The sequence below is a fragment of the Neovison vison genome, chromosome 2, assembly GCF_020171115.1.
Source record: "Neovison vison isolate M4711 chromosome 2, ASM_NN_V1, whole genome shotgun sequence".
In the NCBI taxonomy this organism is placed as follows: domain Eukaryota; kingdom Metazoa; phylum Chordata; class Mammalia; order Carnivora; family Mustelidae; genus Neogale; species Neogale vison.
The window spans coordinates 14,403,782-14,430,197 of record NC_058092.1 but is presented as its reverse complement, the minus strand read 5'-3'; the positions used below and the strand labels follow the sequence as shown (position 1 = coordinate 14,430,197).

Sequence of the window (26,416 nt, the reverse complement as noted above, 5' to 3'; positions counted from 1 at the left end):
GGGAGCTTGTGTACAAACACAGATTTCTGGTCCCCAGCCTGAAAGTTGGGACCCAGCCTGGGGATTTGTTTTGGCAACAACAGGTAATTCAGAAGTAGGCCTTCCACCTGCCAGGCCAGAGGGCAGCCCGAGAACACATCAGGTACCTGGGGCAGGGGTGGGGGTGGGGGGGACGAGCTATCCCAGCTCCACTAGGACTAAACTCCTAACCCTTTCTATCCCAGCAGAGAAGATGCACGACGCTAGGAGGTCGAGCTAGAGTCACGGGGTCACCTGGCGTGGTGGTCTGGCTCAGGGACCTCGCCAAGCCTGAGCAGGTGTGAACTGGGGCCTTTGTGTGCAAGCCTGAGCAGGTGTGAACTGGGGCCTTCGTGTGCAAGCAACACCGCTCTTTGCTGCTTTGGTGGAGATGGTGTCCAGCCGTCTGTGCCAGACCAAGAGGCTCTGTGGGGAGGGAGGCCGGTGGCAGCACCACCTACCACCTTCCTGCTTGGACGTAAGTAGCCTCTTGGTTCGACGCAAACTCCTTCATCGAGCATCTCATTCTTGCCACGGTGGGGAGTGGCTGTCTCCTTCCCCGACTGAGCATCTTGAGGGAGAGGTTGATGTCGTGTTGTGATGGCTATTCTGTGTCCCCATGTGTCCCCCTGTGTCCCACATAGCTGGCCTGGGCAGGGGGGAGGGATTTAGCTGGTAGGGGTGGGTGGACAGGTGGCCCGGGGTAGTGGGCAGACAGAGGCTGGAGGTGCAGAAACGCACGGCCTCTGACCGGATGCAAGGCTCACTGCCGCAGGCCCCCAGGTGCAGCCTCACCTGTAAGTGCTGCTATGCCCGCCTGAGAGAGAGATCACTGTGCTCCCCGTGGGGTCACCGCACCTGTGATGACAGCATCACCGACGCCCACGTCGAATGTGGTAAGCACTTCACGGGGCAGCCTGGGGCCAGCTTCTGCCCTGGACACCAACCTCGGCCTCTAGTGCTTGTGCTTGTGTGTAGAACCAGCCGGTTGCAATCAAACTCTTGGGCTTGGGTTTGGTGGTCCTCTCCCACAATAGGTGCCATTATTGAGTGCCTACTGTTTGCCGGGCACTGCAACAGGTAATTTACATGCATCATGTCATCAAATAGTCCCAACAGCCTTGAGGAAGGTATTATTAGCCTGTTTGACAGCTGAGAAACTGAGGCTTGGAGAATTAGAATCACAGGCCTGGGGTCACTCAGTGAGGAAAAACACAGAGCTACCACCTTCAAGCCAAAGCCCTTGTATGCTGTCTCCCCAGGACTTAAACTCATGGCTTAGTTCTCTGTGTCCCAGCCAGGAGCCAAACACCTGTGTTTATGTCCGGTTCCTCTGCTGTGTGGTTCCAGAATGTTCAGGGATTCATGCCATCATGAGCTTGGAGGTCCATGGCCAGAAGCCCCATTCCAATCTAAGGCTTGAGGAGAAGGATGAGGTGGCCCAGGGGCCCCAGAGCCCAGGGGTGCCTTTTGGGGTTTGTGCAATTAAAGTTCACACAGGGAAGCCACTCAGAGGCCCGCAGCTTCAGACCCAGGCAGGTCTGTGAGCAAAGGCCTCTCAGATCCTTTTGATGGCAGCCCACAGAATTTAAGAATTTCACACCTGGACCCAGCCAGCCCCCAGCACACACACACACACACACACACACACACACACCCCTACCAGAGAGGCACAATTTGCTGAAGCAGCACTTTACTGTTTGTGATATATTAACACATGCACAAGCACACACACGTGACACACACACACACACACATGTGCACACACGCACGCACATGCACACACCAGATGCAAACCTCAAAACTGACTTCACGACCAGGGATACGGTTAAAATTATCTGTCAAACTGTGGCCCAAGGTCACCCAAGATGTTTGCAGAGTCAGGACTAGAACCTGGTATCTAATTCCCAATACTTCTCATTATTGAATTCCGATTAATAGAATGCTAGCCCCGTTGAGTGCGGAGAGAGCGTCTGGATGGTCTGGGTACGAAGTCGCTACCACTAGTCAGGGTCTAACTGCACATTTCTCCGAGTGCTGAGGAGACAGAGCAGAGGCTCTGGGTCCCGGCTGTGGCCATCAGTTCTCACTGAGCCAGTGGAGTGTCAGGTAGCCGGGCTCCCCTCACACCCGGTCTTCTGTATTCACCTAAATCTGCCTCCTGGCTGTGGTTCCCTGCTCCTTCCCTGGGCGTCTCTGATGTAAGGCAGGGCAGACAGACACAGCAGCGTGCCTGGGGTTTTACACAGGGCACACTCACCAGGCACTCCCCCTGTGCCAAGCAAGGAAAGATGAGCCAGCAGCAGGGAGGCACAGGCTCCCTGCCCCGGGGAGCTTGGGCTCTGGATCTGTACGGTCCCAGGTTCAAATTTCCACTCTGCTTCTCTTGGGTGTGTGGCCAAGGTTTCATGCTTGGCCTCAATGGACTTGCCCATGAAGCGGGATTGTGACACCTGCCTGTCAGGTTGTCGGGAGGATGAAGGGACATAACCCATGGGAAAGTCCCTGGCATGTGGCAGGTGGTCAGTAAGTGGTAGCTTTCATGATTATTATGACTGATAAGAAAAAAAAGCAACTCACAGGTAAAGGAGAGGGGACAACATCCCAGAAGAGAATCAGCAGCAAGAACAGAGGCAGAGTGGAACCCACAGGGCAAAATGGGAGGCACGGAGATCTGGGGAAGTGGGGAATGGTTGGGAGATCGAGTGGAAGGGCAGCACAGCCAGCCGTGGAAAGACCTTGAACATCAGCCTGAAGAACACGGCAATGGGGAGCCACTGAGGGCCTTAGAGGGAGGGAGTGGCACAATTTGGAGTATGTGAAAGAAAAGATGGATTAAGGACCCTTGACTGATATCAACAAACCTGCACCAGGGCTTGACTTATGCCATGGTGGTGAGCTTTCTGAGTTCATCAGGGAAGGGTATGGTCACCATCCCAAGAGGCCTCCAAGAGGTGGCAGGACTTCAAGGGAGGCTCTTGCCACCTGAGTGGGGTAGGATGGTTCTCTCCGACGGCAGCAGAGGGGAGCACTCTTGTGCTGGCAGAGGTCCGGGGAGCAAGTTTCAGAAACAGATGTGACAGGGTGACCAGAAGTTGGCCTCCTGTCTGGTCCGGTTCTGGACACATGGAGCAGTCTGGAACCTCATCCCAGGGGCAAGTCAGATGCAGGAAGACCACACCCCCTTGCTAGACATCGGGGCACCGAGCTATCTCCCCTGGCTCCTGACTGTGTGTCATTCATTCATCTGATCATCCAGCCCCTTACTCAGTCAGCATACACTTGTGACGCCCCGGCTGTGTGCCAGGCAAGCCACTACGCCCCAGGAAGCTGGCTCTATCAACCAGGGTTTGATCGGAGCCCCAGAACAGCAAGGAGATTCCGATATAAAAAATCAGGAACTTTTGGGACACCTGGGTGGCTCAGGTGGTTAAGCGGCTGCCTTCGGCTCAGGTCATGATCCCAGCGTCCTGGGATCAAGTCCCGCATCGGGCTCCTTGCTCAGCAGGGAGCCTGCTTCTCCCTCTGCCTCTGTTGCCACTGTGCCTGCCTCTGCTCTCTCTCTCTGACAAATAAATAAATAAATAAATAAATTCTTTTTTAAAAAAATCAGGAACTTTTTACGGGGATTAGACTTCCATGATTGTGGGTGCCAATTTAAAACAAAAAAAAAAACAAAAAAAATTTTTAAAAAAAAGTTCTATGAGAGGCTGTTTCTTGTTCTGCTGGTGGCTGCTGTTGGAATCCTGTGGCCCAAGTGACAGGGCGAACTGAAACGGCAGGGATGAGTGGAACCCGTGAGGGATAGTCCCGGATGCCCTTCACCATCTCATCACCTCCAATGGGAGGAGCTAAAGCAGGTGGCCCAGCAGGACCCGGAGCGGCTGTGGTCCTGGTACTTCCTGACACCGGCACAGTGGGACAGCCCATACAGGACAACAGGTGTCAGCCGCGACAGGTGTTTCTCTCACGCAGAACATCTCCGGAGACCCACACCAGCCTGGGATTCTGCAGGGATGGAATTTCTGGGAAATGCAGTTTCCACAGAGCCAAGGGACATAGGATAGATCTAAGACAGTCCACCCCTTGGGGGGGCCTCGCCGTTTTGAGACATGACTTCCCTGATGGTTCTCCTGTCACTCAAGAGCTAGTCAAATAAGAGAGTCAGAGAGAACACTTCCTCCCAGGTTTTGGTGATTCCTGGATTTCACCATTTCCCCAGAGATGTTCAGGGCAGCGAGATAGGATCTGGACCACTCACCATGGAGGACCCCAGTGAGGTCCCCCTCTCCAGAGAATTAAGCTAGAGCTCCAACTGGCCTAACCACCCAGGGACGGCCTCTGTTATCCAAGACAGTTAGAGCAGAGGGGAACCTGGCCCTCAGGTGGAATCCAAGGGATCATCCTGGGAAACCCCTAATACGGACGAGTCCCTGAACCACCCAAGGTTCTGTATTCTCTTTGTGTGGGCCGGAGTAGAAGACAGTGGAGTTAGCGGTCAGAGACTAGGGCTTAGAACCAAGATCTAAGGTCCAACTGTACCTTCTGCTGTTGATGTGCTGTGTGACTTTGGAAAAGTCTCCTGATCTCTCTGCACCTCAGTTTTCTAGTAGATTAAAAAAAGCTCCCTCCACGGGTTCTTTCAGTTCAAGCCCATCTCAGCCTGTGGTGTTGCTTTCCCAACCTCGAAGCCTCCCTTGTTCAAAAACACCTGCCTGCGCCCGTCTTAATACTGGTGCCCCGAGCTGGGATGCCCAGAGAGGACAGCCTGCAGACAGCCCGTCCTGCAGGACCTAGCACCAAGGCCACCCCCGCCTGCCACCTGACCCTGAAGGGAGGCGGGAGAAGCCAGGGCTGGGGTCTCTTCTCCATCAGCCAGGATATCACAACTGGGGAGAGATGGCATCAGAGCAAAGATTCTGACTCTCCAACAGCCCTATTTAACTTTGGACATAGGACGTGGTTTTGATTTAAAAAAATTATCTTTTGATGATCAAATGGGACGTTTGAACGCCCTTTCGTGAAACTCTGTCAAATACAGACGCAAACTTTTCTAAGACATTAGGAGTCATTTCATAAAATTAAATTTTATTTTGGAAACGTTCAGCGTTGGAATTTTTAAATATAGATCCCATTTATCATACGGTTATTTTGGGGTTTGTCGGCGTAAGGAAACCAAAGGTCCTTTCTTGGGAGGGACTCTCCTCTGTTTTGGAATGTGTGCTTTCTTCCTGCAATCTTGGCATTAGAACATCCTTTTTTGATGAATCAATAGATGAGGTGGGTTTTTTTTTTTTTAAGAGTCCTTGCTTGGTAAAAATAAACCCCTCCTCTGAACCCTATTTTTTTTTAGAAAGAAACATATTCTTTTTTTTTAAGATTTTATTTATTTAGGGGCGCCTGGGTGGCTCAGTGGTTTAAAGCATCTGCCTTCGACTCAGGTCATGATCCCAGGGTCCTGGGATCCAGCCCCGCATTGGGCTCTCTGCTCAGCAGGGAGCCTGCTTCCTCCTCTCTCTCTGCCTGCCTCTCTGCCTACTTGTGAACTCTGTCAGTCAAATAAATAAGTAAATCTTTTTTTTTTAAAGATTTTATTTATTTATTTGACAGAGAGAGAGGAGGAAGCAGGCTCCCTGCTGAGCAGAGGGCCCGATGCGGGGCTTGATCCCAGGACTCTGGGATCATGACCTGAGCCGTGGCTCAGGTCATGATCCGAAGGCAGAGGCTTTAAACCACTGAGCCACCCAGGCGCCCCCCCTTATTTTTTTTTTAATGTCCTTCTTTATGACATTCCAGAACCTCAGCGTTCCTGTGTCAGCACCCAGGTGACCTCTGGATTACCCACTTACATTACGTGAAACGTTCTCATTTCTTTCTTTCTTTTTTTTTTTAATTTTTTTGATTTTTTGATAAACATATAATGTATTATTAGCCCCAGGGGTACAGGTCTGTGAATCTCCAGATTTACACACTTCACAGCACTCACCATAGCACATACCCTCTCCAATGTCCATAACCCCACCCCCCTCTCTCGAGCCCCCTCCCCCCAGCAACCCTCAGTGTGTTTTGTAAGATTAAGAGTCTCTTATGGTTTGTCTCCCTCCCGATCCCATCTTGTTTCACTTATTCTTTTCCTACCCCCCAAACCCCCCCACGTTGCATCTCCACTTCCTCATATCAAGGAGCTCATTTCTTTTTTAAAGAAACTGGAAGTCGGAGAGGTTTGGTAACAAGCCTGAGACCACACGGCTGGAGAAGCCAGTGCTGGGATTGGACCGTGACCCTCGCTGGCCCAGAAGCCCAAGCTGGCATGATTCCCAAGCATCTTCTCCCCACCAGCTCAAGGTAGAATGAAACCCAGTGCTTGGCTGGAGAGACCCCCCCAAGGTGTAAGGAGATGAACTCCAAAGGAGACTTGGATCTGGTCTCTGAAAAACTTCTTTTTTTTTTTTAAGATTTTATTTATTTTTTTGACAGAGAGAGAGATCACAAACAGGCAGAGAGGCAGGCAGAGAGAGAGGGGGAAGCAGGCTCTCCACGGAGCAGAGAGCCTGACATGGGCCTCAATCCCAGGACCCTGAGACCATGACCTAAGCTGAAGGCAGAAGCTTAACCCACTGAGCCACCCCAGTGCCCCTGGTCCCCGAAAAGCTTCTATTTAGGAACCCACACTCTCTGTTCCTGAGAGTCTACGGTAAAGTTGGAGTCCAGAGCACCAGTGGCAGAGGGAGAAGAGGTGCGGGCAATTCCCCGGAGCAGAGGAAAGTGCCTATGGGATTTTGTCTTAAGAATAAATTTTATTTAATATCTCTATGGCAGACTTCTAGTGTCAATTTGGCTTCTGCCTTGAGCAAACATTCTCTAGAGGGTGGTGGTGAGAATCCAAGATTGCAGAAACTGGAAAGTAAATGCATCTTCCTGGATTGGGGGGTGATGCTGTCTTCAGGGTAAGGGGGAGAGAGCCGGCCCGGAGCTAGGGGCGAGCTCACAAGCGGAGGTCAGGAACCCTGACCTTACCATGTCCTACCTGCAGAGATCCTCTCCTGGGACTCTGTGCAGCATGAATAGTGGCCGTGGGGCTCCTCCAAGCCCCATGGGCCATGGAGAGAGAAGGAGGGCCGAGATCAGGAGCCTCTCTCAAGAGCCTATCAGCAAAGAACCCAGCAGCATGAGTGAGCTCTGTGGTATAGGAGAAGGGGAAAAAAGCCTCGGTCAACATGAGTTTTTGGGAAAGCGTAAGTAGAAAGTGTTGTAGCTCCTCAGGTTCCTCTTTAGACAGTAGGCGAGCTTCTGGTCACAGGTGCAGAGCTCCTGTTGGCATTGGGACCCGGACCCTGCAGACAGGACACCAAATGTACAGTGAGGAAGGGAAAGTGGGCTCGACCAACAATGCCCCTCGGGCTTACTTCCAGTCTGAGCGGACTCCCCAGTCTGCTTCCTGGCCCAGGAAGCTCTCAGTCTGATGAGGGAGGCACAGCTTCCAAACTGGGAAATGTGGGATCTGATGGAAGAGGCACAGCTCCTGCCCCAGGGAGAGGTTTTGGCCCCCTGCCCTCCGGGGAGTCCCCAGTCTGGTGGTAGAGACACCTTTTCTGCCCTTGGGAGTCCCCAGTCTGATGGTGGAGTCAGCCCCTGCTCCGGAGGAACTCCAGCTCTCATAGAGGAGACACCATCCCCAGACTTAGCTCTGAACTCAGATGGATTCAAGATGAACTTGAATCCCAGCTGTAGCTGTGTGCACTGGCAAGGCTCTGAGTTCCAGTTTCCTCATCTGTAAAACAGGAAGACTAAACACACCTCAAAAGGTGTTTGGGGGAGCAAGTAAATGGAGGTAAGCAAAGCATTTGACACCAGGTGAATTCTCAGTCTGCGACGTTTCAGCCCTTCTCCAGAGGTCAGATGTGGCTGCAATAATCCTGCCTCCCTTGCCCCACCCCCAGCTCTGCCCTCCAAGGTATAGGCTGGCTAAAATCTAGGGGAAGCTGAACTCAGAACCAGCAGAGACCCAGGTTCTATCAGTGGCTTGAATGGGAAGCTCCAGTCTTACCGCAGGTGACCCGTCCATGTGCAAATCTGTATGTATATGGCTGTGTCCTGATTTGGCAGCCTTTCTCCTCCAGCCACCCATAACAGTAATCATGGGCCCAGCAGCACCTGTCATTGCAAGAGGCATAGATCCTGAGCAGAGGGGGCACATCACTTGAGCAGGGGCCACTAGGTGGATGTGATCTGGCAAAGAAAGAATCTAGGGATACAGCTAAATACGTCTCTGCTCTTCCACTGAGGCTGCCTGCCATCAGCAAGGGGTTCACTGACCCCCTCTTTCCTCCAGGAAAGCCTACGTGAGCCTACGTTTCCCGGCCTTCCTTGCAATTGGGTGTGGCCACATGACTTGGTTCCCACCAGGGCATCACGGGCAGAAGGGATGCCCACCACTTCCAGACCCACCCATGAAACCCTCCCACACTGTCCTCCATCTCTTAGCAGGATGACGATGACCCTGCAGGGGACCCTGAGGCCACCGGGGATGGCAGAGCCACAAGATGGAAAGAACCTGGGTCCTGGAATTTACACGTGATTCACATGAAACTGTCATGTGAGCAAAAAAACCCAAACTTCCAGTATGTGAGGTGCGGCCAATTGCATTTTTCGTGTGTATGTTGATTTACAGAAAAATAAAGAAGGTCGTACAGAGTGTTCCCTTTTACCCCACACCCAGTTTTTCCCATCATTAACATCTTATACAATACACTTGTTACAATTAACAAACCAATGTTGATGTCACTGACTAAATAATCAGCGAAATCATAACACAGCATTATTGATTCATTAATTATAAAAAGTCCATAGTTCATTTAGGTTTCCTTAGTTTTTACCTAATATGTTTTCCTACGTGAGAATCCAGATCGCCTCGTTACATTTAGTGGTCATGTCTCGTTAGGCTCCTCTTGGCTGTGACAGTTGCTCACACTCTCCTTGGCTTTGATAACCTTGATGTTTGGAGGATGATGGGGAGGTATTTTGTAGGATGCCCTCTATGGGGTTTGCCTGATGTTTTTCTCATGATAAGACTGGGGCGATGGGTTTATTTTGCTTCTCTAATTACTCCAGCTTTGACCAATGGGAGCCCTTCCCGTTGGCTCCTGTGCTCCCTCACATATCTCTATCAAGGGAGAACTTCCTTATCTTTTGGCCTTATAGGAGACTCCAGACTCATCCTGTATATTTTCTGCCCTGGTTCTAGAACCAGTCAGGTCTCCAAGGAGCCTTGGTTCCCCTTTATGGCGAATGTGTTAGAGACCACATTTGGGCACTAGGAGTTGCTTACTGCTTTTGGGATGTTGTTTCATTTAGTCCTCTCAGCTGCCAGAGCAAAATAAATGTGTCTCTATTAACCCGTGTTTGTACACACATCTGTACCTATTTCTGTATGCAACCACCTGTGCCTATATTAAGCTAAACAGAAGTTCATACTGACGTCCTCATCTCCAATCCATTGCCCCAGAAGTGAACTCCAACAGTGGAAAACTTGGCTCCCACCATCTGCCATCCATTTGCTCAATGGACCTATGGCATCATCCACACCAGAAGTCTCAGAATTTTCCAAAGAACCGTCTCTCTGTCTCACATGTTCTAGAATTTGAACACTTCCCAATCAAGAAATGGAACCTAGGTCCCTTTCCTTCCAAAGTCTTTGTGACTGCCTCCACCAATGGACACCATAGAATTTCTGAGGCTAAACCCTTTTTCATGCAGTCTTGGAACACTCAGTCTTGGAACCCCCTGGTCACTGTGCTGTGGGGAAGTCCCAACAGCCTTGGAGAGGCCTAGGTGACAGGAATCGAGGCCCCCAGCCCACAGCCTCTACTGAGCCCCCAGCCAGCAGCCAGAAGACATGGGAGCGAGCCATCTGGAAACTGGATAGTGCAGCCTTGTTCGAGCTGCCCAAGCAGAAGCCGGGTGGAGCAGGGACAAGCCATCCCACCAAGCCCTGCCCCAAAGGCAGATTCGTAGCAAAATAAATGGTCATGGTCACTTGCAGCCACTACACTTTGGGGTGATATGTTACATAACAACAGACCAACTGACACACGTGGTCACTGAGAAGCATGACGTTTCTAGATGTGTCTTGGGCAAGTCAGTTAACCCCCCAGATACACAATTTTCTCACATATAACACGGCCCTTGAACACTCATCTTCCATAACTGACACGGAATTACTCGAGCTCATGTGGGCACAGAAGCTGAGCATAAAGGATTTTCATGGTAATCAGCTCACCAATCAGTGCCATCCCTGGGGATCCCTTGACCGCCCCAGCCGCAGTAGCAGCCGTAGAAGCCATAGCTCGTCAAGGCCTCCTTCTTGGTCACCTCCTCAATCATGGACTTGAGCTCCAGCAAGCCCCCGGGTACAGCGGGAACACCTGGAAGACAGCCCCCGGCCCCCCAGGAACACGCTTATTATCGGGCAGGCACTGCCCCTGCCCCCACCCTGGGGCTTGTGGGGACCCAGGCATCTCTTTCTCCCCATTAGTGTGACAGGAGCAAGAAGGGGGAGGCAAGCAGTAGAGCTAAATGTCTGGACTTGGAGAATGAGAACCGTGGGTTCAAATCCTGCCTCTGCCACTCATTTCACAACATGAGGTTGAGTGTGTCACTGAATCTCTCAGAGCCTCTGACCCCTCCTCTGGAAATGGGGTGGGGTGGGAGGGCCCAAAGTGAATGCCTACATTTTAGACTTATCCTAAGGGTTAAAATGAGAGAAAGCATGTGTCTTTTCTAGGCAAAGAAAGTATGTGAATTTCACTAGGCAAACACCCAGTGAACGACCAAGAAATAGGAGGTCTAATTAATAGGGTACCTTTCTCTCCTGATGATGCCATGTCCCTCCTCACAAATATACCGTTTAGGACATGAGGCCCAGGACCTGAGCAAGGTGGGATCCCTCCAGATCACTGAAGCCAGCTCCCTTGCCTTCCAGATTGGGAAAAAGTAGTTTGGAGAGAAAGGTTCAGGGTTTCACAGAGAGCCAAGTGTTCCCTCCCTGCACTAGATCTCCACCCTCTGCTCTCCGGCAGTCTCCAGGGATCTGGCAAGACATTGAAGATTAGGCCAGCCTGTTGGGGTGCTGTGCATATGGTAATGGGGCTCCCCTGTGCTGTGCCAGTTCTCCTCAGCTGGGAGGTGGTAGCAGGGGGGACCAGCCTCTGCAGAGAATGACCCAGGGCGGAACAGTTACAGATGGGTCTTGTTCTCATTTGGGTTTTATTTTGTTTTGTTTTGCACCAAAGGAAAAAATATGCCTCCCACATTTGCAAGCCACCTGTTGTCCCGTAGCACAGTCTTCACCCGTCACCACCTGAAATCGTGTGATAGCCCCATCTGGGGGCTGCATATCCCCCGGGGTCACAGAGGAGGGCACAGAGGCTCAGAGCCGAGATTCAAACTCAAGACTCCCCGTCCTCAAAGACTAGGCTCCTTTCCACGACCCTATTGTTCCTAGAGGTGAGAGGTCACAAGTTCGGAGGTCATGGGGCCAGCACTTACTACAAATGAGGAACCAAGCCAGTGGGAGAAAGCCGTTCATCTCTGGGATTCTGGAAAAGAAAACACATCCCGTGACATATCTCTCAGGAGATGCATTCGGACCCTACCTCTGGGTCCTCGCCAGGCCCTACACACTCCTGTTGGGCAGCATGTGGGCGACCTCAGTCAGGAAAGAGGCAAAAACCTTAAGGAGTTGATCCCAGAGCCCTCATGGGATACTTTCCCCCATAGAGGTAGGAGAGGACTTTCCCACCACAAAAGCCCCAATGCAATAGCCCACTTCGCAGACCACATACCCACCTTTCGGGGCCTTGTTGTGGTTGGTGGGTCTCAAGCGCTTTTGCCTTCACAGGCCCCTTCCTCCCAAAAAAAAAATTCTTTCAAGTGCTATTTTACGACTGTGTTGGCATGGAAACGAACCCAGTCCAGGCTGAATGTGGTATTACCTATTCGTGACTCTTACATTCGTTTTTTTTTTTTTTCTCCTGATTCTAAGAGTTCAAGTTCAGACATTTCCATGGGCCCCAGGCACTGTGCCTACCTAAGGAATAAGTCGACCCGAGGTACACATGAGGGCTCCAAAAGGTAGGTGTCCTTGTTCCCACTGAGAGCTCATATGGAGCTCGTGGAGAAAAAGGAGTCTCAAAGGGCTCATGGAACTTGCCAGAAGCCATGCAGCTAGTAAGAAGCGGAGGAAGGGCTCAAAGCCTGGCCCATGCACCTCTCACGGCAGGACACAGCCTCCTGTCATGGAGGGTGAGTTGCTCTTTGAGCCATGGAGCCTGGAGACCCCAGCTTCCCTCCCCAGCACCTGCCTTCGCAAACATCTGAATCACCCACTTGAGTCCCGAAAAGTCACACCCAGAAGGCAGAGGAAATTCCATGGGTCTTGGGCCAGTGCCTGATTCAAACTTGGCCTCTCAGAGGTTCTTTACAGGCAACTGCCCATTTCCCTTCCCTTCCCTTCCTTTCCCCAGAATCCTTGTTTATCCAGAGCTGCTCGTTTGGCTGATGGTTTGCCAGGATTTCCCCTTCGGTGCCCAGCTGTCTCTGATCCCTGAGGCTAGAGGTCATTTGTGCAGTGCTCGGCCCCAAGCCCCCGGCACCGCCCGAGGCCTGGCTCCAAGCACACACAAGCTTCTGCTCCCCGGGGCTTCTGGCTACCGGGCTGGCCTCTCCCGGCCGCCCTTTGTCCAGCAGCACCTCTGAGTTCCAAGAACATTCCTCCGGGCTCTGTTCATCCCTGGCCTCTGGCCCGAGAGCTCTAACCAGCCAAGGGAAAAGGCTCTAGACGCTATCCTTCCACACTAGTCTTCCTCGGCTGCTTCCCAGAGCAGCAACAGGAGGAGGGGGACAGCCACCACACACGGGGCATCCGCAGCGTGCCGGGTTCTGTCCCCTGTCTCTTCAAGCCTGCCGAGGACCCTGCCAGGTGACTATTGCTAAACCTTCTGGCACGATGTCTGCCCCTTCAACTTGTTGAAGAAAGGGATAACAGTCATTGATCCCACGGATGGGGAAAATGAGGCTCAGGCAGGGGGACGTGAGCTACCCAATGATTCGGCCCAGGACTGGGAATCTACTCTTCTCACTGCCTCTGAGCAGCCCCTGTGAACTATTCACGGTGTCCCTTTTCCATATTTGATGATGCTTTGATGTCCTGTGGAGGCTTTGCTGGCCTGGGAAGACACAGTCCCTCCCGGGAGTAGCTAATTTCTAGAGGGAACAAAAGAGCCCTGGGAGCATGGCTTATCATACAAGCAAACCAGCCAGTTTGCAACTCACACCGCAACCCCTCTATGGAGGTCTTCCACTTCCAGCCAGCATTTCCGCTGCCCTAAATCACGCCGGGACCGGGAAGCAGGCAGCTAGGGACCCCCCCACCCCTGCAGCCCAGAATCCACTGAAATCCTTTGAGCCGGTCAGTCCCGAACTATTTCCCCTGCCCTGCCTTGCCCGTGGAAAACACAAGAAAGGCTCTGGGCAGAGCTTGCTCTCATTTCTTCTGCCTGCTGATCAGCCCTGGTGCTTCCCTGTGTGTCCCTGACCATGCCGTGGGTCCCCTTCTTTCAGAACCCGTAAATAACAGACTGTCTTCTAAATGGCCGATCTCTCGGCCTCACCACACCTAAAAGGAACCAAACTCCAGGCAGGTTTTAGAGCACCTTGGGATGGGGCCACTGGTGGAGGGAACAGCGTGAGGCCCCGTGGGAAGGGATCTGATGCAGAGAGGTCTCACCGAGGAGGCGACCGAGGCATGGACACAGCGGCCCCAGTGGCCAGGAAAGTGGCCCATCTCTGGAGCTCAGAGCCAGCCCCCAGGAGAAGGATGTGGAGCTGGCTATTTTTATCAAGTGACCACAGAGGGAAATGAGCACAGCCACGAGATAATTTTGGAGTAAAGTGGTGGCTGAGGTCATGAGAGGTGGAGGGAGTGGAGACAGACAGCCTAACAGAAGCCCAAAAACGTGGGGGTCGGAAGTGGCCGGGTCCCTGGAAGGAGAAGATGGTGCAGCTGTCCCCCCCCCACGCCCCCACAATGGTCAGGTCTCTAACCACAAAGGATGGACAGCTCCGAGCCCCACAGCCCAGCAGACATGTGAGAGACCTCCCCCTCAATCTGGGGGGATGCACTGGGGGGTCAGGGGCCTCCTCTCCCAGACTCTCTTGCTCCCTGGGCCCTGCCCACCACCTCACCTCAAGCAAGGCAGCCCCCAGAATGAGATTCCTCACCAGGGAGACCTTCTCTCCGCCTCAGGCCTGCAGAAGACACAGGGGCTGGGCCCTCGGGTTTTAAAGGCCTCTCTGCCCTCCTCCCACGCTCTGGCCTGGGCCGGATCCAGGAGTCCTGACGGCTCAAACAGGAAGGCCTGTTTCTGCCCCTCAGGACCTCCAAGGACTCTTTGCCTCTTGTGTCCTGAAGCTGCGATTCCTTGGAGCATGTCACAGTGCCCGGGCGATGTTCAGGAGAGACACCTAGGAGGGTCTAGCTCGGGCCACCCGTGGTCCGGGGCTCTCCAGCAGGGAAAGGAGAGCTGGAATCACCCTCCCACGGTAGCCGCCCTCCTCCGGTGACCCTGCGTCCCCATGGAGTCCTCATTCAGTCTCCCTGGGGCTCAACTCAGGGACAGCCATGGCAGCCAGGCAGCACCCCCTCTTCCTGTCGCTCCTGACCTGCCAACCCCCGACTCTGGCCTGCTCCTGGGGTGGGGCGACCCAGGAGCCTGTGAGATCCCCACTCTGGAGATGCTGGGAACTGTCGCCGGCACCTCCCTTTTTGGCACCGGACTCCTTATGGAATTCCTACACTCCTCTCTGGGAAGGAGATCCCACCAGACTTGCGGTCAGAGCCATGCAGGTCACCGTCCCCACTCAGCCACGCAGGAGCTGTGTGACTCGGGCCAAGTCCGCACACTTCTCTGTTCCTGCGATCTCGGAGAATAAGGGCTCCCTGCCGCCTCAGAGGCTCATGGTGTGGAACGAAATGTATGAAATAAGGCCGAGCGGGAAGAATGCGGCTCAGGGATTGACATCACAGACTCTCAACGAGCTTCAAGTCCTGGGTTCCGATCCCGGCTTCCCCACCACAAGCGACATCTCCTCCAGGCTGGCTGGACCTGTCCTGCCTCAGAGAGTCTTTGTGAGGATGAAGTGAATGAAGGCCTTTCCAACAGAGCAGTGGTCAAACAATGCGAATAAGTAAATGATGAGTAGCCTTCTAGAACGTTCTTGAGGAGCACGGCTAACTGTTATTATTCTCGATCCTCCACTTCTGTAAATCCCGAACCCCGCCCCGTCCCTGACCCTCAGGTGCACACACTTCTCTGAGTCGTGGGTGTGAGCTGCCCCTTCTCCTCCCTCCTGGCATCTTTTCTTCCCTGTCCCCTCTCAGCTCGCCGCAGCATCAGCGAGAAGCCCCTCTTCCAGCCCTCACGAGCCCTTCTCTTCCCGAGACCTAACGGCCGGGCACCCCGTGGAACCCTGTGAACCCCAGTTCAATACAGAAAGGACCTACTGAGTATCTCCTACACGCAAGGCGCTCGGGGGTTCTGCTGTGAACTAGACAGAGGCCGGGCCCCCTAGCGCCCCGCCGGAGCTTGAGGGAACAGAGAGTAAAGGCGTCCGGGGGCGCCAGCGGAGAGGTAGGGGAGACACCTCTCTGTTCCGCAGGAACTTTTCTCTTTCCCCACCAGTTCCTTTCTCCGCCTGCAGACACCCACAGCCCTCGCCGTCCGAAACTAAACAAAATGAGTGAGGAAAAGGAAGCCTTGCGTCTGCCCACCTGTCTCTCCAGCATTTTTTTCCCTCTCAAAGCCACGTTTCTGGGTATTTACCCCAAAGATACAGATGTAGTGAAAAGTAGGGCCAGCTGGACCCCAGTGTTCACAGCAGCAATAGCCACAATCACCAAGCTGTGGAAGGAGCCAAGATGCCCTTCAACGGACGAATGGATAAGGAAGATATGGTCCATGGATACGTTTGCATCCACATGGACGGGACTGGAGGAGATTATGCAGAGTGAAATAAGTCAAGCAGAGAAAGTCAATTATCATATGGTTTCACTTACTTGTGGAGCACAAGGAATAACATGGAGGACAGTGGGAGAAGGAAAGGAAAAGTGAATTGGGGGAAATCGGAGGGGGAGACAAACCAGGAGAGACTGTGGACTCTGAGAAATAAACTGAGGGTTTTGGAGGTGAAAGGGGGTAGGTGAGGGGCTGGCTGAGTCTGGTGGTGGGTATTAAGGAGGGCATGTACTGCATGGAGCACTGGGTGTGGTGCATAAACATGAATCTTGGATCACTGAAAAAATAAAATTTAAAAAAATAATAAAAGTCACGTTTCTGGACTGAGAAGTCTCTACTCGCTCATCACACACTTCCTTCTGAACGCGGGGCCACCTGAAGCCTCCGCTGTGTCCCGGAGCCGGCTCCAACATACACACACAAAGCCTGGTATTGCCCAAGCTTGGGCTTCACTCCCTATCCCCAACCCTCTCTCTCTCTCTCTCTGGCTTTGGGAGGCCACACTCCGCCATCCGCCCTCCGCAGCTCACCCCCATCTCTGTGGGCCACCCACTTGCAGGTGTTTTTCAAAGATCTGCCCTTGAAGTCTGCTCCTGTCTCTCTCTACCTCTCCTGGGCTGAGCTCAGCCATGGTCAGGGACTTAGGGCTTATCTCTCTGCAAATGTCCAGGGGTTAGCCTGGCCAAACAGTGCCCAGCATCAACTTTGACGCTCCCTGAAATGAGTACGGGAAGGAAGAGAAAGCACAAGGTCAGGTCCAAGCGTCTGAGCTTCCAGTCGGCTGGATTCAAATCTGGATGTCCCCTCCGACCACCAGCGTCCCCTGATGTCCTCAAGTCTTGCTTTTACCAGCACCCGTAGAACGGGCCAGTCACGGGTCCAGCTTTATTCTGTAGCTGTGATCATTCACTGAAGCGACGTGGACAGAGAGACTCAGCACAGTGCCTGGCACCTCGTGGGTGCTCAGTGAATCGTAACCACTATAAATATTATCGCTATTATGACATCGCGCTGAACTGAGAGCCATGCCCCTCCGAGGGTAGGCCCTGTGTCTGCTTCCCGTCTGTGCTCCTGGCACTTGGCACACAGAGCAGGTGCTAAGGTAGGTTTGCCAAGGAAATGCACGCCTCCTCCGGCTCCAGCTTCATACCCAGGGCTGCAGCCCACACTTCATATATGGTGATTAAATATAGACAATCATTACAGTTCAAATACCTGCCTGAGAGTATAGCTCAGGTCCCGCAGGAACACCAGGACCAAACTCACTGTCTCCCCCACAATCCAGCCTCTCCCAGCACCCCCTTTTCCAGGTACCAGATCACACCTCAGTGATGAAAACTCCCCAAGCCCTTCCACCTCCACTGAGTGGAAGCCTCTGGAGGGCAGTATCCTTCTCCGATTCATTTCTGACCCCAGCACCTAGAGGAGCATCTGACACCTGCTCGGCCCTCAAAAAGGATCTGTGGGATAAATTAAACATCTCATAAACATGCTTGTTCTCTGGCACTTTCCTGCAGGCTCGTCCCAGGGCCGAAGCCCCACAGAGGGCAGCCGGAAATAGCCGGGCACTCTCTCATCCCGAGACCAGAGCTACCAAAGTGCCTTTGATCTCATCAGAGGGTCTGTAGCTGCCCCTACCCTGGAGGCGGGCACATAGAGCAGGATTGCCCAGAGTTCTCTAACTGATGAGCCGTATTGAGTCCTCCTCCTCTAGGAAGTTCTCCTTGATTCCTCCTTCCACAAGAAGCTTGTCTGTCTCTGGAATGTTGTAGAACTCATCACACATACTGCTGGCTCTAGCACTTCCATCTGGAGGGAGTCTCGAAGCTGATCTATCAGGAAGGAAAGAGGGAGAAACTCCATACTTGGTGACCGTCCACAGCGCCACCAGCACAAGGCGAGGTCACGACTTGGGATCTTGAAATCCCACAAAATCTTGTGAGGCATTTGGAGCCCAGACTGAGGGGCAGGTGTGTTATAGAACACCCAAAGCCTAAAGCCTGGCCAGTCACCTGGCCCATGTGGTTGCCACCCCACAAGGGGGTTGACGTCCAATAAAGACCTAATGATCATGAATTTCACAAGACCCCTGAGAAAAGTGTCATGTGATTTCCTCATACTCCACATGGAGAAGTGAAAGCTGAGCTCCTAATTCCTGATAATTGCTTAATGAGTGGAACTGGGTTATAAACTTGCAGCCCGAAGCTAGCGCTGAGCTTGTCCTCCACGGTGCCTTTCAAAACATTGGAATTAGGCGCTCACTTGTGAGCCTTAAGAGATCTCAGACAGAAGTCCAGATTGTCAGCTTCTCATTTAAGAACCTGGCAAGGGGCATCTGTCAGTCATTGAGTGTCTGCCTTCGGCTCAGGTCATGATTCCAGGGTCCTGGGATCGATCCCCATACCTGGCTCCGTGCTCAGTGGGGAGCCTGCTTCTCCCTCTCCCACTCCCCCTGCTTGTGTTCCTGCTCTCACTGTCTCTTGTGCTGTCAAACAAATAAATAAAATCTTTAAAAAAAAATTTTTAAGGGCGCCTGGGTGGCTCAGTTGGTTAAGCAACTGCCTTTGGCTCAGGCCATGATCCTGGAGTCCCGGGATCGAGTCCCACATCGGGCTCCCAGCTCCATGGGGAGTCAACTTCTCCCTCTGACCTTCCCCTCTCTCCTGCTCTCTCTCACTCTCTCTCTCTCAAATAAATAAATAAAATCTTTTTTAAAAATTTAAAAAAAAAATTTTTTTAATAAAATAGATAAATAAAAGACCTAGTGATCCCGGCTCTGGATTCCTACATGACAACAGCTGGCCAGAGCGGAGAAGGAGCTGACCCATCCACTGGACATGTGTTTAGCTTTGCCTTGGTTCTTACTGTCTTACCCCCCACCAACTGGTCCTTACGGTCTTATCCCTCACCAACCTCAGGTTGCTCCCTGCCTGGAGGGCCCTCTAGTGGCCTGTTATAGAACTCCAGTTTGAGTCCTACCCTCTCTCTGTCCCTCGGTACTAGGACAGGGAGCGCCTTGAGAGCAGAGATCATCTCCTGTGCAAACTTATGCTTGAAGGGCTGAGCTCAGAGCCTAGCACACAGTAGGTCCTCAGTAAATGTACATTAGGGACACCTATCCCAGGACAAGGAGATCACGGAGGGCTCTCTAGAAGAAAAGACACCTGTAACTGAATCTTTAAAAGCAGGTTGGAGACATTGGAACCCTTGTACACTGTTGGTGGGAATGAGAAATGGTACAGTTGCTGTGGAAAGCAGTACAGCGAGTCCTTAAAAAATTAAAAGTATCATCACCATATAACCCAGCAGTCCCGCCTGTAGGTATGTGCCCAAAGGAATGAAAAGCAGGGTCTCAAAGAGATATCTGTACACCTGCGTTGTCTCTTGAATGTGGAAACAACCCACTGGACTGTACATTTAATCTGGTTGAGATGGTAACTTCGAGGTTGAGTGTATTTTGCCAAAAATTTAAAAATTGGGGAAAAGGAAAAAAAGTCAATCAGAGTTCACCAGGCGAGAATGCAAGAAAGGGCATCCCAGGTAGAAGGATCAGCCTATACAGGACTTGCAGGTATACGTCACGAGGGCTCATTTGGGGAGCCATAAATGGATGATGCTGAAGGCATTAGGCAGTGATATTTAAGTGAATATTTAATAACTGGATCTCAGGGGCGGGGGGGAGACAAGCCCTGATTTTTAACATCTGCCCGTTGCCGTGTTGTAACACCGTGGCCAATAGCATGTTCTTAACAGAATGTTACCAGATGCAGAGTCAGGAAGACGTGCAGGAAACTGACTGGGGCACGCTGCCTGCTGATAAAGAGCCCATGTTCTGGAACCACCGCTCGTTAGCTATGTGACCTTAAGGTTTTTAACTGCTCTGTGCCTCAGTTTGCTAAGCTCAGTAATGGGGATAATCATCGTACTCGCCACATCCCAATGTTCTGAGCTGATGGTGGCAGGTGTTCAGAATTGTGCTGTCACATCAGAAGGGCTCCACAAACATTTGCTATTTTTAATAGGAAAGTGGGGCAGGCCCACGCTCGATTTCTCAAAAAAAGGAACTTTCTCTACGTGTTTAGTAGGAATTGAGGAATGGTGGAAGGGCTGGCTGAAGAGAAGCAGCTGGGTAGGTCCCAAAGAACCTTGGGGGTCAGGCTAAGGAGTTTGGACTTTTCTCTTGATGATGTCCCAGAACGGCCTCGATCAAGAGCAAGATGAACATGAGTTCAACAAGAGATGAATAAATCCTACCCTGAGAACCTCAAAATGGAACCCTACAAGGACAGGGCGGGATAACACAGCTCAGCCATCCCATCTGTGCCCCCAAGCCTGGTAGCTCTCAGATTACAGAGGCAGCGCCATCCTTGCCATGATGTGGCGGGCGGGGGGGGGGGCGGCTCATGTGATGCCCTGAGTGAGGGATCCTAGCCAACCTCATCGGGAGGGCTGCACCTGGTCCTGACCCCCGCTCTGAGAGTGCTTCCAGAAAACTGGGGGTGTCTGGGTCACAGGATACCTGTCGGATGGAGGGAACAGGGGCTGACTGGTGTTTGGAAGGGGGCTCAGGGTACCCAGCCTCTGTCTCCAAATTCGTGAAGAGCTGTTGAGGCTAAAAAGGGACCACAGTTGTCCCACATGGTTCCAGATCTCAGAGCCAGCCCCAGGTGAGGCTGCTGATTTGGAGTCAAGCCCAGGAAGTTTTTTTCTGAAAAGCCCCGATGTCCTGGGGATAGAATGAACAGTCTTGGGGGTGGTGAGTTTCCCGTCCCCAGAGGCACTGTTTTTGTTTTTTTTTGTTTTTTGTTTTTTTTATCACATTTTGAGAACAAGAAATATAGTTCGAAATGTGGGGACTGAGGAGGTGGGGTCAGCCGCCACATGCTCTTCTGGGAAAGGAACTTTAAGTTTTAGGAATACGAGAGACCAGTGAAAAGCACATGAAGTTAGCTAAGTCAATTATGAAGCAATAGCTCTAGTCTGTAAAAGTGTACCAAAAAAATGACAATTTAGCCAAATTAAAAAACACACACCCAGAAAAGTCAGGAGCCCTTCAGCTGCATGGGGAGAGCTGTCAAATAGTCTGTGCTCCCTGCCTCGTGGGCCTCCCCACGCCCGACATTGATTCATGCCACAGTCATGTTCAGGGCTGTTGCAAAAACACACACACACACACACACACACACACACACAAACCATGAATTGAGTGGGATACGGACTGGATGAGCTCCAGGGTGCCCACCGGCTCTGACCTTCTACTGAAGGTGCCTGCCGTCAAATTAACCCTGAGCGCTCCAAGATTTCTACTGAGGGCTTTGGCACTTGCCGCTCCCCCTGCCTGGAATACTAATACTTAGCCTCAGTATGAGCTCTAGGTCTCATAATGCCACCTCTTCCAGGAGGCCTTCCCTGACCACCAACCCAAGGTAGCTCTTCCTCTCCCTTCAAATTAAGCCTGGATCACTGTTTTTCCCCTTTGCAGCCCTGACCATCATCTTTACCTCTCATGGATTTCTTTCCTGACTTGTTTAGGACTTCTGTCTCCTGCCCCTTCCACTAGAGGCCAGGAACCCCATCAGTCTTGTTCATCGTATTTTCAGCAGCTAGCACAGAACCCAATACATAAGGGTATTTGATATTTATCTGTGGGATAAAGAATAATTGGAGGGAATGAACCAAGACTTGAGGGAGCAGCCAACCTCCCCGGATTTCAGTCATTCTCTAAGTTGGCAGCCTGCTCTAAAGACAGACAGAGGGGCGCCCGGCTGCCTCAGATCTTTTGACGTCAGGGTCACAAGTTCGAGCCCTAAGTTGGGTGTAGAGATTCCTTAAATAAAAATAAAATAAAGATACACACAGCTCGTCTTACTTGGGGCTCAATCTGTTCCTACATTGATAATGGTTATTTTTCAATAACAAACTGAACTCTGATTCCACCAAAATCTTTGCTGAAAACGCAAAATCAAACACCTAGTCCATAACAAGGACCCGCTTTGTTGTATCTTTGAGAAACCAAACTCCTCATTCTCAAGAAACATATTTTGAGCCAACCTTCCTTTCTGTCTTTGTTTCTGTTGTTCCCTGCGCCCCCAGAATGTTCTTCGTTGTCTTTTTTGCCTTGTAAACGCCCACTTGTTTTTCCACACTGTAATGTCACTTCTTTTTTTAGAGAAACCCTAGAACAGACTCGGACTGGCAAGATCCAACGTGGCGCCCGAGATTCTGGGCTCATGATCCTGACACAATCCCAGGCCCTTCCACTTGTCTCCCATCCCAGTCCAACCTAGCAATCATTTCTGGAGCAACTCCTGTGGGCAGAGCTGCAGCTGGGCCCTGCTGGAGACAAAGGAAATCAGCCTCTGCACTCTAGCCTCGAGAATCCAGCATCTGTCTGGTAGGATGGGGGAAATGAGACCAGGCCTTTAGAATGCCATAAACCTAGAATAACATATGGACCCCTTCCTTGGGACTAACAGGCACTGTGCCCTCTTTGAGAGGCCTTTCCTGATACCTGACAGCCTGGTCTCTTCCTGTATTCCTGGATCAAGCTTCTTAACCTCTAAGTCAGCACATATCACCTGCTGCCAAGGTCAAAGTTGCCCGTCCGCCACCCCCCCCCCCAGGAATGGGACCCTTCATGATCTGGCCCCACTACCAGCCTCGCCTTATCTACCACCTGCTTTCCAGTGCATTCCTGGGAAGAACCCTTTTGGTTCCCCAACTTGTCCCCAAACATACCGCATAGAAGATACAGCTTAGCAGGTGGTAACCCACAACAAAGCAGGGAAGGGAGACCAGAGGGCTGTGGGCATGTGTTGGGACTGGGAGCTTGACAGTGGGCTCTGCCAGTTTAAATAGGGTGGCCAGGAAAGGTCCAACTGTGGAGGCGACATTGGACATAAGCAATGGAGGAGGTGAGGGAGCCATGGGGGACATCCTGGAGAGGACCACTACACCGCAGACAGAGAGGAGATCATGTACAAAGGTCCTGGAGTAGAAGCGTGGCTGTGAGTTGGAGAAACAATAAGGAAACTGGGTCTTCCTTTGCCCTCCCCCGCCCCCCAAAAAAGGCTTTTAGTAAGCCCAACCCCACCCCGGACTGGATGGGTTCCCTTCTCTGTCCTCTGTGGCCCCTGAGCGCCCTCATCCCAGGACAATCGTGTTCTATTATAGCCTCTCCCCCACAAGCCTGTGCGCAACCTGGGCACGGGGACTGTGTCCTTTATTTTGACCCCCTCAGTGCCCCGTGTTGGGTTTAATATACATTTATTGGCTGCCTGAGTGGTTCCATCCATGAATGAACAAACTGGGCCATGAATCCATGAGGAAGTCCTACTTCATCTCCATGATCTAACACACTGGCACAGACCGGGTCTGAGAAAAGAATGTTTGTGGAGTGACTAATAGAAATAGCCAAGGTTCCCCGAGCACAGATATCATGCTAAGCTCTTTACGTGCCTTCTCCCCTTTTACCCTTAAAAGGATCCTAGGAGGTGGCCACTGCCATCATCTGCCATTTGTAGATGAGGACAGCAAGGATGGAAGGAACAGAAATGGCTCACCACATAATGCAGCTGGTAAGCAGCAAAGGCTTTTTTTTTATTAATTAATTAACTTTAATCCAATTAGCCAAGGTAGGGTACATCATTAGGTTTTTGTTTTTGTTTTTAATTTTTTTTTAATTTATTTTCAGCATAACAGTATTCATTGTTTTTGTACCACACCCAGTGCTCCATGCAATCCGTGCCCTCTATAATACCCACCACCTGGTACCCTGACCTCCCACCCCCCGCCCGCCCCTTCAAAACCCTCAGATTGTTTTTCAGAGTCCATAGTCTCTCATGGTTCACCTCCACTTTATCCAGGATCTATAAAGAACTCCTCAAACTCAACACACACAAAATAGACAATCATATCAAAAAAATGGGCAGAAGATATGAACAGACACTTCTCCAATGAAGACATACAAATGCCTATCAGACACGTGAAAAAATGTTCATCATCACTAGCCATCAGGGAGATTCAAATTAAAACCACATTGAGATATCACCTTCTACCAGTTAGAATGGCAGCAAAGGCTTTTGAGTTGAACCTGATGGGTCTGATCCCCAAGGCTGCATAAATTCAGCCCAAAGCTAAACTGTCTTCCAGAGAGAGGGGGCAGGGCTTGGGGGTGGAGAGAGGAGGGTTGCAGGGGGCCAGAGGAAGAGCCCAGCGCCATTTCCCTATTGAGCTGGAATGGCGCCCCGCAGCTCTGCATTCCCACCCACGTGTACCCAAGTGTCTGCCTACAGGGGATGCTCAGAAAAGTTCAGGAATTGTTGATGATTCTTTTTCCCAAAGACGAATATTTTCTTGTGGTTTGAGTTCAGAAGAAATCCAGGCAAAGCCTCAGATTAAAGTAAACACAGATTCCAACTCTAACCCTCTTCCTAACTGCGCTGGCTTTGCCCCTCAGTGTCGGGGACAACCTTCTAGGTGATGTCCGGCTCCCTTCAGGTGGGCCTGGCCTCCGCGAGAACAGCACAGCTCCCAGGGCTTGCCACCTTGTGGGAAAGGGACCCCAAGGCCCTAGTGAGACTCCTCCAGCAGGGCCTATGTCTTGCCGAAACTCCCCGGGGGTCTGTGCCCCCAGAGCGCCCTCATTGCTCTCCAGACCCCACTTTCTCCCATCTCTCCCACTCCAGCTGGTCTGCCCCTCCCCTATATGCAGCCTCATGCCATGACTGACCTTTCTGGCCTGGCCTCAGCTCCTGCTCCTGGGACCTGCTCTCACGAGCAGCCCCATTGGGCTCCAGGTCCTGCTGGCTCCCTGCCCACAGCCACAACATTGGGGTGCACAGGCTGCAAATCCCAATAGACTCCAGAATCTTAAAGGCCCGAATGGGAGCAAGTGATCAAGACAGGTCTGGAGGTGGTGAGAGACACTTCTGCCTGCATGAGCCAGGCTTTCTTCTGCTCCAGCCCCAACTGCCTTCACAGATGCAGGAAATCCAACAGAAAGCCAGAGCCTGGGGCTGGAGGTATTACTCAGGTGTTACTGTCTGTGGACAGTGACCCAGAGAATTCCAGTGGCGGTGGCTTCAGAATGATCCGGGTCACAGCCTTATCCTTTGCTAATCCCCCTAGCCTGGAGGATTCACCCCGACCTTGGCAGCCCTGAGCTCAGCACTCTCCCAAGGCTCTGACAATCTGCTAAGTAACCTGCCTATTGGAGCATCCGGGGTCCTCAGTCTTGGCTGAGACAGGGGCGTGAGCCCAGAGCCCAGCGATGGGATGCCCAGGAGCACACACAGGGAGGAGCAGGGTAGGGCGCAAGGTGTTGGAGCCATTGGGGAAGTAAATATACTGAAAGTGAGCTCTGACAGTGGGGACCAGCGGCCAGAAATGCAGTGGTGTCAACACTCACTCAAAACCAACGTCCTGAGTACCCACTCCGTGCCAGCCGCAGGACACAGAGATGAATGGGAGCAGGAAACTCCTTGCTTGGAGTTTAAAGGTAGAGACAGCATGAGAATGAACACACCACCCAAAACATTGCAGAAGTGCAGAGATGGATAAGCCCAGAGCAGCAGCCTAGAGAGGGACTCCCTGTCCTGGTCAGTGGGGGCTGGGGAATAATAATACAGCAGCCACTGCAATAATAGTAGTGGTGTTAATGCTTACCGGACGCTTACTGTGCACCAGGAGCTATGTTAAGTGCAACACATGATTTACCCCTTTGAATACAGACATTAACTCCATGGGGAAACGTGTTATTCAGACAAGGGGTTCAGGAAAGTGGCCAAGGTCACACAGCTAACCAGAGGTTCCCAGGAGCTTAGAAGGACTCTGTTTTTCCAGACTGGCAACTCCTAGTTTGACTGCTAGAATCCGTGACACAATACAGATATTAAATCTTATTTTTCTTCATGATCAGAGAGGAGGAAAAAAAATCATTTAAAAAAAACTAGAAATGTGAAACTTCCCCATATTCACCCCCAAGAGAATTTTTCTTTTTCTTCCTGTTTGTTTTTGTCTAAATTGGCTTTTGTATTTGTTTTGTGTTTTTGTTGTTTCTTTCGTGTGTGTGTGTGTGTGTGTGTGTTTAGTTAGCTTTGGTTTTTGTTTTTTGGGTTTTTTTTTCCTTTAGAATTAATGCCTTACAAATTAAATGGAACTGCCTCATTGCCCTTTTTCTCAACCCATCTCCATATCTCCTTCCCCTTCCACAGGCAACCAGATTCTGAAATTGATCAAGTATGCAGTTTATGCTCCTGCTGCATACATGTATCCATAAACAATATACATTATTTCTTGTTGTTGTTATTTATTTTTCTACAAAT

The 26,416-nt window shown here is 51.6% G+C and overlaps 1 protein-coding gene across 2 annotated transcripts; it reads right to left on the bottom strand.

Annotated features, from left to right (window-relative positions):
• Window positions 1–6,586: 6,586 nt before the first annotated feature.
• PLA2G5 (phospholipase A2 group V) lies at window positions 6,587–14,334 on the bottom strand. 2 transcript variants are annotated; one of them, XM_044236303.1, is made up of 5 exons: window positions 14,299–14,334; window positions 11,566–11,615; window positions 10,298–10,442; window positions 8,066–8,172; window positions 6,587–7,352 (listed from the first exon to the last, which is right to left on the bottom strand). In XM_044236303.1, the coding sequence occupies exons 2-5, from the start codon at window positions 11,603–11,605 to the stop codon at window positions 7,231–7,233; spliced, it is 414 nt and encodes a 137-aa protein (XP_044092238.1). In that variant the 5' UTR covers window positions 11,606–11,615; window positions 14,299–14,334; the 3' UTR covers window positions 6,587–7,230. The 2 variants fall into 2 exon arrangements, with proteins under 2 accessions (XP_044092238.1, XP_044092237.1); XM_044236302.1 differs by having other exon boundaries at window positions 14,263–14,329.
• Window positions 14,335–26,416: the final 12,082 nt, after the last annotated feature.

Bases quoted from the DNA above. Each gene is read 5' to 3' on its own strand.
- PLA2G5 (XM_044236303.1), bottom strand. From the start codon at position 11,605: ATGAACGGCTTTCTCCCACTGGCTTGGTTCCTCATTTGTA. The intron at 10,443-11,565 runs GTAAGTGCTGGC...GCTGTCTTCCAG, and splicing joins GGCTTGGTTCCTCATTTGTA to GTGTTCCCGCTGTACCCGGG. The intron at 7,353-8,065 runs GTAAGACTGGAG...TCCTGTCTGCAG, and splicing joins ACATGGACGGGTCACCTGCG to GGTCCGGGTCCCAATGCCAA.